Source organism: Salvelinus sp. IW2-2015, linkage group LG20 (genome assembly GCF_002910315.2).
Source record: "Salvelinus sp. IW2-2015 linkage group LG20, ASM291031v2, whole genome shotgun sequence".
NCBI classification, from domain to species: domain Eukaryota; kingdom Metazoa; phylum Chordata; class Actinopteri; order Salmoniformes; family Salmonidae; genus Salvelinus; species Salvelinus sp. IW2-2015.
In genome coordinates this window covers 42518132-42529879 of record NC_036860.1, presented here as the reverse complement: position 1 = coordinate 42529879, position 11748 = coordinate 42518132, and the positions used below count along the sequence as shown (strand labels likewise).

General features: G+C 44.3%; 1 protein-coding gene across 1 annotated transcript in view; it reads right to left on the bottom strand.

Annotated features, from left to right (window-relative positions):
- The window catches only part of vps16 (VPS16 core subunit of CORVET and HOPS complexes), a 26527-nt gene extending 20953 nt beyond the window's left edge, over positions 1 to 5574 (bottom strand). The window contains 13 exon segments of the mRNA XM_070449739.1: positions 1219 to 1371; positions 1451 to 1614; positions 2210 to 2328; positions 3329 to 3503; positions 3810 to 3932; positions 4016 to 4131; positions 4265 to 4363; positions 4366 to 4408; positions 4476 to 4604; positions 4741 to 4835; positions 5033 to 5065; positions 5068 to 5114; positions 5552 to 5574. Of these exon segments, the coding sequence (XP_070305840.1) occupies positions 1219 to 1371; positions 1451 to 1614; positions 2210 to 2328; positions 3329 to 3503; positions 3810 to 3932; positions 4016 to 4131; positions 4265 to 4363; positions 4366 to 4408; positions 4476 to 4604; positions 4741 to 4835; positions 5033 to 5065; positions 5068 to 5114; positions 5552 to 5574 (1319 nt within the window).
- Positions 5575 to 11748: the final 6174 nt, after the last annotated feature.

The window sequence follows — 11748 nt, the reverse complement described above, 5'->3', positions numbered from 1 at the left end:
CTGCCTCCTCCGCGCTCCTCTCTTTCTTTCATTTCCCTCTGCCTCGCTCCAAAGAGGTACAGTCCCAGGAAAACTATCTGCCCCCTTTTTCATTTTACTGAATGTCATCAGACCTTCAACCAAAACCTGATATTAGATAAAAGGAACCGGAGTTCACATATAACTAAAAATATATTTTTATTTCATTAACAAAGCTATACAACACCCAATGCCCCTGTGTCAAAAAGTAATTGCCCCCTTACACTCAATAACTGGTTGTACCTCCTRCAGCTGCAATGACTCCAACCAAACACTTCCTGTAGTTGATCAGTCTCTCACCTCACTGTGGAGGAATTTTGTCCCACTCTTCCATGCAGAACTGCTTTAACTCAGTGACATTTGTGGGTTTTTAAGCATGAACTGCTTGTTTCAAGTCCTGCCACAACATCTCAATTGGGATTAGGTCTGGACTTTGACTAGGCCATTCGAAAACGTCAAAACATTTTTGTTGTCATTTTCATGTAGACTTGAATGTGTGTGTTGGATCATTGTCTTGCTGCATGACCCAGCTGTGCTTCAGCTCCCAGACGGATGGCCTGATATTCTCCTGTAGAATTCTCTGATACAGAGCAGAATTCATGGTTCCTTCTATTAAGGCAAGTGGTCCAGGTCCTGAGGCAGCAAAGCATCCCCAAACCCTCACACTACCACCACCATGCTGACCGTTGGTATGAGGTTCTTACTGTGAAATGCAGTGTTTGGTTTTCTCCAGACATAATGGGACCCATCTCATCCAAAAAGTGGACTCAAGTTTGACAAAAAGCACCTGGATGATCATCAAGACTCTTGGAAGAATATTCTATGGACAGATGAGTCAAAACTATCACTTTTTTGGTCAAACCAATTCATGCTTGTTAACACAAGTTACAGCAGTTCTGCATGGAAGAGTGGACCAACATTCCTCCACAGCGACGTGAGAGAATGATCAACAACTACAGGAAGTGTTTGGTTGGAGTCATTGCAGCTAAAGGTGGTAAAACAAGTTATTGAGTGTAAGGGGGCAATTACTTTTTCACACAGGGGCATTGGGTGTTGCATAACTTTGTAAACTCAGGTTCCTTTTATCTAATATCAGGTTTTGGTTGAAGATCTGACCAGATTCAGTATCAAAAATATGCAAAAGTAGAGAACATTTGAATGGGGGCAAATAGTTTTCCACAGCACTGTACCTGTTAGAGCATGTTAAGAACATACATGCAGGTAAATGAGCCCCTCGGTCTCACCTTGCAGCAGGCCCAGTGCTTAAGAACTCTGCTGACTCCCTGGTACTCTGGCGTCTTCAAATAGCGACAGATCTCAATGGCCAGGGGATACAGCTTACGGTACACCAACCTGATTAACATACAGAGAGTAAACACACACACACACACCGTGTAAACACACACCCACACACACACACCTGGGGTGTTACCTGTCAATGAGGACCTGAACAGTCATCTGTTTGTACTGTGTGTGTGTGAGGGGGATCCCCACGGTGTAGTCTCGGACAGAGTTGAGAACTTTCAGGTCTCGACACATACTGACAAACGGCTCTGGTGGGTAGTTACTGAGGAAACACTTCCCAAACGATGCAGCCTAGAGGCAGGGCGAGAGGGTGAGGGAGGGAGGGAGAGAGGAATAGAGTGGGGGAGAAAAACATGAATATATCTCTCGGCATGAACCTCATTCTGAATCTCTTCGCGTACCACTAGCATCGCACGGACATCAGACCCTAGTGCGGCATGAGATCAGACAAAGCAACGGTCCGAAGAGGAGAAGCACCGAAAGGGCAAAGACACACTCACGTCTATGGGACGAAGCACACACCGCAGCTAAGAGGCGCCGCAGACGCCAAAAGAAACGCTGTCCCTTACCACCTGAGCCAGTATTCCTGCGCTCTCTCGGCGTAGGTCCATCAACCCGCAGACCCCTCCACCGACACTCATGTTCCATCCGACATTCTCCCCAAACTACACACTCTGTTCCTTTATCTCTCTCAGTACTCATCTGCCTTCTGACTGCGACTTCTACCAACACCCACACACAACAGTAACAAACACTACCTTCCTCCGCGATTACATGTTCCAGAGAAGTGAAAGCTCTTACAAAATGTACAAGCACAGCCAGACGACAGTTATACCTCCAGACACAAATAAAACCACAGACACGTACCTCGTCCCAAACACCGTACCTCCCGAGAAGCAAGAAGACTGTACTCAACCCGACACAGACATAGTAACCCGCCCGAACACAGACACGTACTACGGAACAAGCCAACGTACCTCCCGCGACACGCTGACACGTACTCAGCTAGACACAAGACACGTACCTCCCGCGCACAGAGACGTAACCTCCCGGAACACAAGACACATACTCCCAGCGACACGACGTCCACATCCCAGTGCGACGAACACACCTACCATCCGAGACCACAGACCACCCTCTACAAGCCAGCATCGTCACCTCGACACATCACCTCTGTGCGCCCGCCCGTCCACCGTCACGGTCCCACGGAGCATGACCCGCATTACTTAACGATTACCCTAGGATCCTCCGAGTCGCCCCCCGTGCAGCTGCTCCCGCCATGCCGATCCCTCCTAACGATACCTCACTCCATCAGCTCTGCACACACACACTCTCCTCATCCAGTGTGTATCTAAAACACTGTTAGGCTCCATAGAGGACACATTTGGAACGTGGCAGATTTTTATTTGCTTGTGTTGATGTCTGTGAGAGAATTGCTAATTGTACATTTAATGTCATATTGGTAATTGTACCTTTAAACAGTAACAAACCAACAGGAACTAGCTAGCTGACTAACAGGAACAGCTAGCTGACAACTACAGAGAAACAAGCTAGCTGAGCTAACAGGAACAAGCTATGCTGAGTCACACAGGAACAAGCTAGCTGAGCTAACAGGACCGTAGCCTGCCTAAACTAACAGGAACAAGCTAGACTGAGGTGTAGCTAACGGAACAAGCTAGCTGAGCTAACAGGAACAAGCTAGCTGAACTAACGGACACAGCCTAGCTGAGCTAAACAGGACGACAACGCTAGCTGAGCTCACGAGCCCTAAGCAGCTACGGAACAAGCTAGCGAGCCTAAAACCAGGAACAAGCATCCTGAAACTAACAGGACCTAGCTAGCCTCGAACTAACAGGAACAAAGCTAGACGAAACTACAGGAAAAGCTAGCCTGCACGCTAACAGAAAAGCTAGCTGAAGCTAACCGCGAAACAACTAGCTGAACTAACAGACCTAGCTAGCTAGAGACTAACGTCCAACAGCCTGCCTGAGCCTACTGTGCTAACTTGCATAACTGCTGTGAGCTGAAGGATACTGGATGGTGTCTGTACACTCTCCGGCCACCAGTAGGAGCCTGTCCCACATGATGACCACAGAGGGCTGCTGGCTCTTTGGCCTTCTGCACCAGACCATCTGTTTAGGAGGGGTCCTCACCTTGGTGTCCACCTCACTCAGCTTGTCCTGGGGAACAAACAACAGTCAGTAGCAGACTGCCATAATACACATCTACATTAGACATGTCTGATATACAGGGCTTCTACTGACGATGTAACTTGACAGGAAAAAAACTCTTGGCCCAAAATGGTCAGCACTCCCCACACCAGAACGATTTACACTCTACGGCTGCCTGGCAACCTAGATAACCTGTGATAAGACTGGTAATGCCTGGATGGGTTGAGGACCACTGGTGTGTATAGACAATAGATAATAATGGAAGCTAGCCACATCATGGAGCCATACAGTATGAGGGAAAGTAATCCATGTTACCTTGAGGTTGGCTGAGCCCATCCACAGGTGTCCAGAGTCTGTGAACAGAGCCAGGCACTTATAGCTGAATGACACAGCCATGTTCACGATGCTACAGGCCTGGGGAGAGAGGCCTGGAGGGGTCTGGAACACACACACACAGTTAGAGGTGAGAGAGCAAGGATGATTAGACATAGTAATGAATAAGTTGTGTGTGTTTGTCTCACCACAGGGGTGCAGGATGTGTTGTCCAGTATGTAGAGGTCAGCTCCGTTGGCCAGCAGCACTTTGGTCTGTCTGTCCTGAGTCAGCACTGCCCAGCAGGAGGGTGCCCCCTGGAAGCCTGTAGGAACAACACAGCAATTAATCAATTAAATAGTGAAAAATGTCTCAATTCATTTGGAATTGAGGACTGACAGGATTTCACATACACACATGTACACACACCTGTACACACACAACACATGTACACACACCTGGGACTTCCGGGAGTCTCCTCAGCTTTCAGGTCGTCAATGTCGTGGCCAGGGTGAAGCGTGAGGCTCCCGTTACATATGCGACACCGGTTCCTAGGGCGAGTGGAACACCTTGGCTTCCAGCACCTGGTTTTGAACCACCTCCTGTCAAAGACACACACGCAGGTGGATGATCATGTTTTTATCATTTTTTTGTGTTATGTGTGCTCACGTTGCCCATGCTGAAGTGTCTTTTGAAGGCACCAACAGAGTCGTAGATGAGGACAGTGCCATCCTCCTGGATACACAGCAGGTCATCACACACCGTCCAACCCAGCTGTCTCACTGGGCCACTCTTCCACTGGAGAAACGAGTGGGACGGAGTGCAGGAGAATGGGAGGGACAGACAGAGAAAGAATGAATAATGTGTGGTGTGTGTGTGTGTGTGTGTGTGTGTGTGTGTGTGTGTGTGTGTGTGTGTGTGTGTGTGTGTGTACCGGGAAGCTGGCCATGTTCACGCCTGAGGAAGAGTAGATCTCCAACTGGGCGCTGGCTGGAGGAAGGCCTTGTGGCTGCCTTAGAAGAGCGAGAGAATGTGATGAAGGGAAATAGATGGAGGGAGAGAGAAGAGGAGAGAGAGGAGAACATGCTTCTTTAATTAGCTATGTGGTTAGAATACACATGTTGTAGATTATAAATATTTTGCAACAATGTGAGTTTCTCCAAATTGTGCAAGTGATTCTCTCTGCTCCAAATATTGTGTGTGTGTGTGTGATGTACTCACCGATCGGTCCCCGTATGGGGCTGCTGCCACCAGGCATCCTTGAGCCCATCTCTCAAGCTCCATCCCATCTCATACAGCTCGATCTTCCTGTAGTGGAAACACACACACACACACACACACACACCACACACAACACACACCACACACACACACACACACACACACACACACCACGACAAACACACACACACACCACACACACACACACACACACACACACACACCACACACACACAACCTAAAATATGAAATATATCTAGCTAGCTAACGTTAGCATTTTGCAAAGATTCTGGTCATGTGAGCAAGCTAACACAACTAGCTAGCTAAAATCTGCTTACCTGTAAACGCTTCCCCGAGCGGATTCCAGTTTGCCGTTATAAATGCCATGCTTCAACCCGTAAATTATAACCTGGCATATGGTGTTATAACTAATTTGGTGGGGTGTGATTTGTTATTGTTTAGATTCGCCTGTCACTGACGTTTTGTCGAGAGCAGCCTAGTTCCGAGTTTTCTTCTTCTCTTACGGACGACGGAAGAACCCGTTCATTACCGCCAGTAACTGGTTGGAGACTGCAGTTTGTGTTTAGCCACGACAATTAGACAGATATTTAACCGGATGTATAAATGTGAAGCATCTGTTGGCGTTTCCACTCACTACCAAATATGTAGTGAGTAGGAAGCCAAGTGTCCGGCAGTGGGAGAAGCTGGTAACGAGATGGATTTTGCCGGACATTTTGCACGTTTTTCCATCGATTAACATTTGGTCTCAATACATTTTCTGTTCCCCAAAACTATATATCTGTTACGAACATAGTGGACTAAGTTTTGTAGATTTTCCATTTGCAAAGCTGAGAAAAAAATGGCATTTTTAAAAGGAGTGCAAGGGCGAATTGAGTTCAAGAAGTAAATATTCAAAGCATGCACAACGCCGCCAATAGGATCTCGCTAAATCGTGCTGGGCTGTTGCCCATTCTCCTTGCTTGTTTCTGGCCCCACTATGACTCATTGGTTCCATTTCAAACGACGGGCTGTGAGTCAATCTTTGCTTTTTAGATCTTTATTTAAGTAGGCAAAGCAAAATCCAAAACTCTAAACCAGTGGTTAGCCTCATATCTGTTTACCTAATCTCAGACATCCGACTCCGAACTTGAACTCAGAAAAAAATTACCAGAAAAATCGCTTGAACAGTCATCCACTCAGAATTCAAGTGGGAAATCGGGCATTTTTCTAGAGCTCCGACTTTCCAATCCTGAAGATGACGTCATCATTTTACCTCTTTTTTTCAGAATCCCGAGTTGTCTTGAAAGCACCCTTACAGATGCAGTACCATCAGTCCAGTCAATATAAAAAGCAAAATCATTTCTGTTTAGCTGTGCCTCACAAGTGCTCACCCGACTATCTATTTTTTATCAAAGGCTGAGTTTTAAATATAATGATGATCTAGAATATCAATATTAGCCGGCCAGGCATATAGCCAATATGCTGTGATAATGTTCCATGTTTCATGAGCTGAAATACAAAGATCCTGATATTTTTTCCATATGCACAAAAAGCTATTTGCTCAAAATTTGTTTACATCCCTTGTTAGTGAGCATTTCTCCTTTGTCAAGATAATCCATCCACCTGACAGGTGTGGCATATATCAAGAAGCTGATTAATCAGCATGATGAATACATTTTTAAATGTTTTTTATTAATCCTTTATTTAACTAGGAAAGTCATTTAAAAACAAATTCTTATTTTACAAGATGGCCAAACCCAGGTCAATTGTGCGCTGCCCTATGGGACTCCCAATCCACAGCCAGTTGAGATAAAGCCTGGATTTGAACCAGAGTGTCTGTATTGACCCCACTAGGGAGCCCATTGTTAATTGACTGATTTCCTTAATTAACTGTAACTCAGTAAATGGTTGAAATTGTTGCGCGTTGCTTTATATTTCTGTTCAGTATATTAGGCTACTGCCACAAACCCCATCATACAGAACATTATTAGGTCAATGTAAAAAAAAATGTAAGTCATGTGTACAAATCTGAGCGGTAGATCCGTTGCCTGCTTTAACTGCAAAAGTGATCTTGACTCAGAAAATGGTTGAAGACCTAAGCCAAATGAAGAGGACCTCAAATACTTTGTGCAGTCTGTTGAAACCTCATCAATGTACAACTCCAAAGTTTGTAAAGTGTTGTTTAGGAGTACACGTGGAAAGGCTATAGGAGCAGGATGGACCATGTTTGATCTCCTACATCATCACGTGATTGACCTCCAAATATACCAAAAATACTGGTAGCACCGCACAGCGGCGTGATTAATGGATGCCAATAGAAGCCAGACTTCCCCAAAAATGTACCAAGAAAAAAAAATAAATAAACAGTATACTATAATGTGTCTTGTCTTTCGTGTTTCATAATTGTCCTTCAGTTCGCAAGAGGCTGAATGTCTCATGGAGAAAACATCAGAGTGATGAAAACAATGCCCCTCTGTCTATATGTCTAGCCCATATATCTGATGCTGTCTGGTCAAAAAGAGTAGGATATTGTTGCTGCCTGTAGCATTGAATGTAAGTGAAGCCAGCAAGCATTTGGCCTCAACTGTAAATGGTCCTGGCTCACCAAAAAAAAGGTGTCAAGGGAAGCCAGTTTGGATTTGGCTTCACACCAATCACATCAAGCCAAATGTCATTGACAGCAAAAAAATGTAATTGTTGCATCTCGTTGTTTTGTTGTCCTCTAGTGGCTATCTTGCTAGCTAAAATAGGCCCTTCTGTAGATTATCCATGAACGGAGATAGGGATTTGGGCTCGTAGTTTTATTAAATTCTCCGTACAGACCAATGATTATAACAGCAATTCTGATCCAACAATAAATTCATACATTGTGCCTCTGGCCTGAGAGGATGGAAGTTTAATACGTACCTAGCTGTAGTAGGCTAATGTTAACTAGCTGGCTAATCGTTGCCTATGAATGGAAGTTAGGCTAGCAAGCTAGCATTTTAGCCAGGTAGTCTTGGACAACAAAAACTAAAATCGTGTACTGTATGACAGAGTCATAAAACATTTCGACAACATGAAAGAGAGGAGGACGGCATTGGCGTTTCTTTAAAGTAGGAAAATAATGAGTAACATGGTTTTCAGTTTTACACACCCACAAACACACACACACACCACAACACCACAACCACAAAACCCACAACACAACACCACCACACCCATCACCACACACACACAACACACACACACACACACACACACACACACAACACCACACACGAGAGAGAGAGTTAGAGAAGTCAATACATGGACAGCACACATCATATTTAGCTTACACTGATTGGACTAAATAGTTTTTTGAATGATGTTGTTTGATGTTTGATGATGTTGAAATGGTGCTGGAATAGTGGAGGCAGCTCCTATTTTCTTAGCGACTTGTGTTACCTCTCCAGTGTTCTCAATAATAGTTTGTTTAGTAGTCTGAAATGTCAGAAATATTAACTTGATTGACCATGGCTGGCTTGGGCTTCCCCAGTGATTTTTACTCAGCGCGCCGCTACTGCCCAGCACCAAGCGACCTCGTCAAGAGGTTCGTACATCTCGTGTATGAGTTAAGGTGTTGTCTTGACAGTCGCTGTACCGTGGGTTTTGAGTCCTGTCTGGCTACCCCCTGAAATTTTGTTACACTGGTGTCAGAAGTGGGATGATCTTGTAAGCCATCGTTGATGGGTATATGGGGAGAGACTTGGTATAGAGAAGCATAGGGACCTTACTCCAACACCTGCGACCTCTTCAAGCGGTTTGGAATGGCATAACAGTTAAGGTGTTGTCTTGACAGTCGGCTGGACTCGTGTTTCAATTCCCGGTCGGGGCTAACCCTCAAAATTGCTTCAATACGTTCGGTTTAACCTAATTTGACCAGGTCTGATGCTCAGATTTCGTAACCCTGATCAGTTTCACCTGTACTCATTAATTGTCTCCACCCCCCCAGGTGTCGCTTGTTTCCGCAGTGGTTTTCCCCAGTGTATTTATCCCTGTGTTTCCTGTCTTTCTGTGCTAGTTCGTCTTGTATGTTTCCAAGTCAACCCGCGTTTTTCCCGTTCTCCTGCTTTTTGCATTCTCCTTTTTCTAGTCCTCCCGGTTTTGACTCTTGCCCGTTTCTGGACTTTGTATCCGCCTGCCTGACCATGAGSCTGTCTRCCATTCTGTACCTTCTGGACTCTGATCTGGTTTTGACCTTTTTGCCTGTCCACGACCATTCTCTTGCCTAACMCTTTGATTTAATAAACATTGTAAGACTCCAACCACCTGCCTCCTGTGTCTGCGTTTGGGTCTCGCCTTGTGCCTTAATACAGTGCTTTGATCTACTAGACAGGTTACGATAGCCTGTTACAGTTTGTTGAGATGTGTGCATGCATGCCATTGTCGTGGCAATTCTACACAGGGACACCCAAAGTCAATCGTAAATGAAACATTGTTTATTAACAGCTAACTGGAGAGGTTCCAACAAACTTGATGCACCATAGTGCACGTCTGTCAGGAGCTCTTTCGGGACAGTCCCGTTAGATCTCTTATATACTGCTTACAGACACGTTACATAGGCATGATTTTGCTTATCATTCATAATTAATTCATCATTAACGTTTGGTTTATGTATGTGACAGACCAATACCTCACAAGGCTTCTTCTCTCCAAGCTGAAACCTTGAAACTGAGATATCCTTTTGTTCTCAAAACAATGYTTAGGGCATACTGCCAAATTGCAGACACTGATAATGAGGATTCAGTCACTTGCATGAACACATAAACTGCTTATTAGAAAAGCACAAACAGAACACAGAAATTGGTTATTAGAAAAGCACAAACATAACATTTTCCATCACACCATCAGAGTGGAAGGTAGGCCTCAAGGCCTGGAGCACATGCAAATAGCACTCGATCATATGGCTCAAATTCAAGGTGTGTATTTTACTACTTGAACTGGAAACATTACGCACTGTGGCTGTAATGAACAGGACAACCAATAGCTGTCTAATTTGTAGTCTATATGTCCATAATCTAGCCTAATCCAAATAAACKAATCCCCAACAGGAGGAAATAAAGAGAGAGGAGGAGGACAGTTTCAATGTTTTTATTTAGAATTCTAACGATTCTGGAGATAGATTCTTTTTTTATATAAGAGCAAGAAACATGACAATCACAGTTTTAACAATCTGGACAATATATTGAAGAGGAGTTTCTTTGGCACCAGTGAAATAAGAGAAGACTACATAGGCTACTTCACTAACACTTTACTTGAAGCCGACAGATATACAATAATGCATTATTACCTGTTGTACATTATGTATGAACCAGGGGAGGCTGCTGAGGGGAGGACGACCGATTGTAATGGCTGGAACGGAGTGAACGGAAACCATGTGTTTGATGTATTTGATACTAATGCACTTATTCTGCTGGAGCCATTACCARGAGCCCGTCCTCCCCAATTAAGGTGCCACCACCCTGTGGTATGAACCCTTATMATGTTTTATTATCAACTGTTGCCATGCTATATCTCTCTATGTTTTCTATACATTCACTGAGAGATGATACAGTACTAAGATATTCGAGGGTCATGAATGATGATACCTACAGATTGTACACCAAATAATGTGATATAACCAAAGAGTTTTGGTATCCATTACTGGGAGTTACAGATTTGCCTATACAAAACGCTGCTATAGATTCTTMAATTAACCTGGTATTGGYGATACTCTCTTTGTTCTCGATTCTGGAAAGCAGTTATCTTATAAATGTCCATGTCCAGTGGCATGTGGTTGTACAAACAGCAGAGAAACCTCAGAACGATAGTAAATCCATGTTTTGTATCAATGTGTGTAGAGCTTTGTTTTAACGTGACACACTGTCTGGCCGCGGCCGCTTCGCATAGAAATGACTAGTTCTGTCAAAGATGCTGGAAAATTCTAGATGTCCGGCAGCTAAGATGGCGAGGATCCTCCTTGCGCGGTACAAAACATGGATTTACTATCTGAGTTTTCAGTGTTTTTTGTAGAACCACCTGCCACTGGATAGAAACATTTCTAAAATAACTGTTTCCCAGAATCGAGATGGAAGACAGTATCGCCAATACCAGGTTAGTTGAAAAATATATGGCGGTGTTTTCTATAGGCAAACCTGTAACGGACAGTAATGGATACCAAAACTCTTTGGTTAGATCACGTTATCTGTAGCTAGTATTATGACAAGGTTTGTACTGATTGGCTTGAATTGTATATATTAGGTCAAGCAAAGTTAGCATCTTACATACACAAGTATACGTTCAGGTTTAAACTTTAAGCAGAAGCATAAGAAGATAATTATACCTTTTAACAACTTCATCATCCTCTTTCACATGTGAAACAGAGATCTGCCCCTGACACACACACACACACACACACACACACACACACACACACACACACCACCAACACACACACACACCACACACACACACACACACACACCACACACACACACACACACACACACACACACACACACACACACACACACACACACACACACACACACACACACCACACAACACACACACACACACACACACACACACACACACCACACACACACACACACACACACACACACACACACACCACACACACACACACAAATGCAAGCACATACATTGCACACAATGACATACAGAAAGACACACAGAATGAACTGTAATTGTGTGTGTG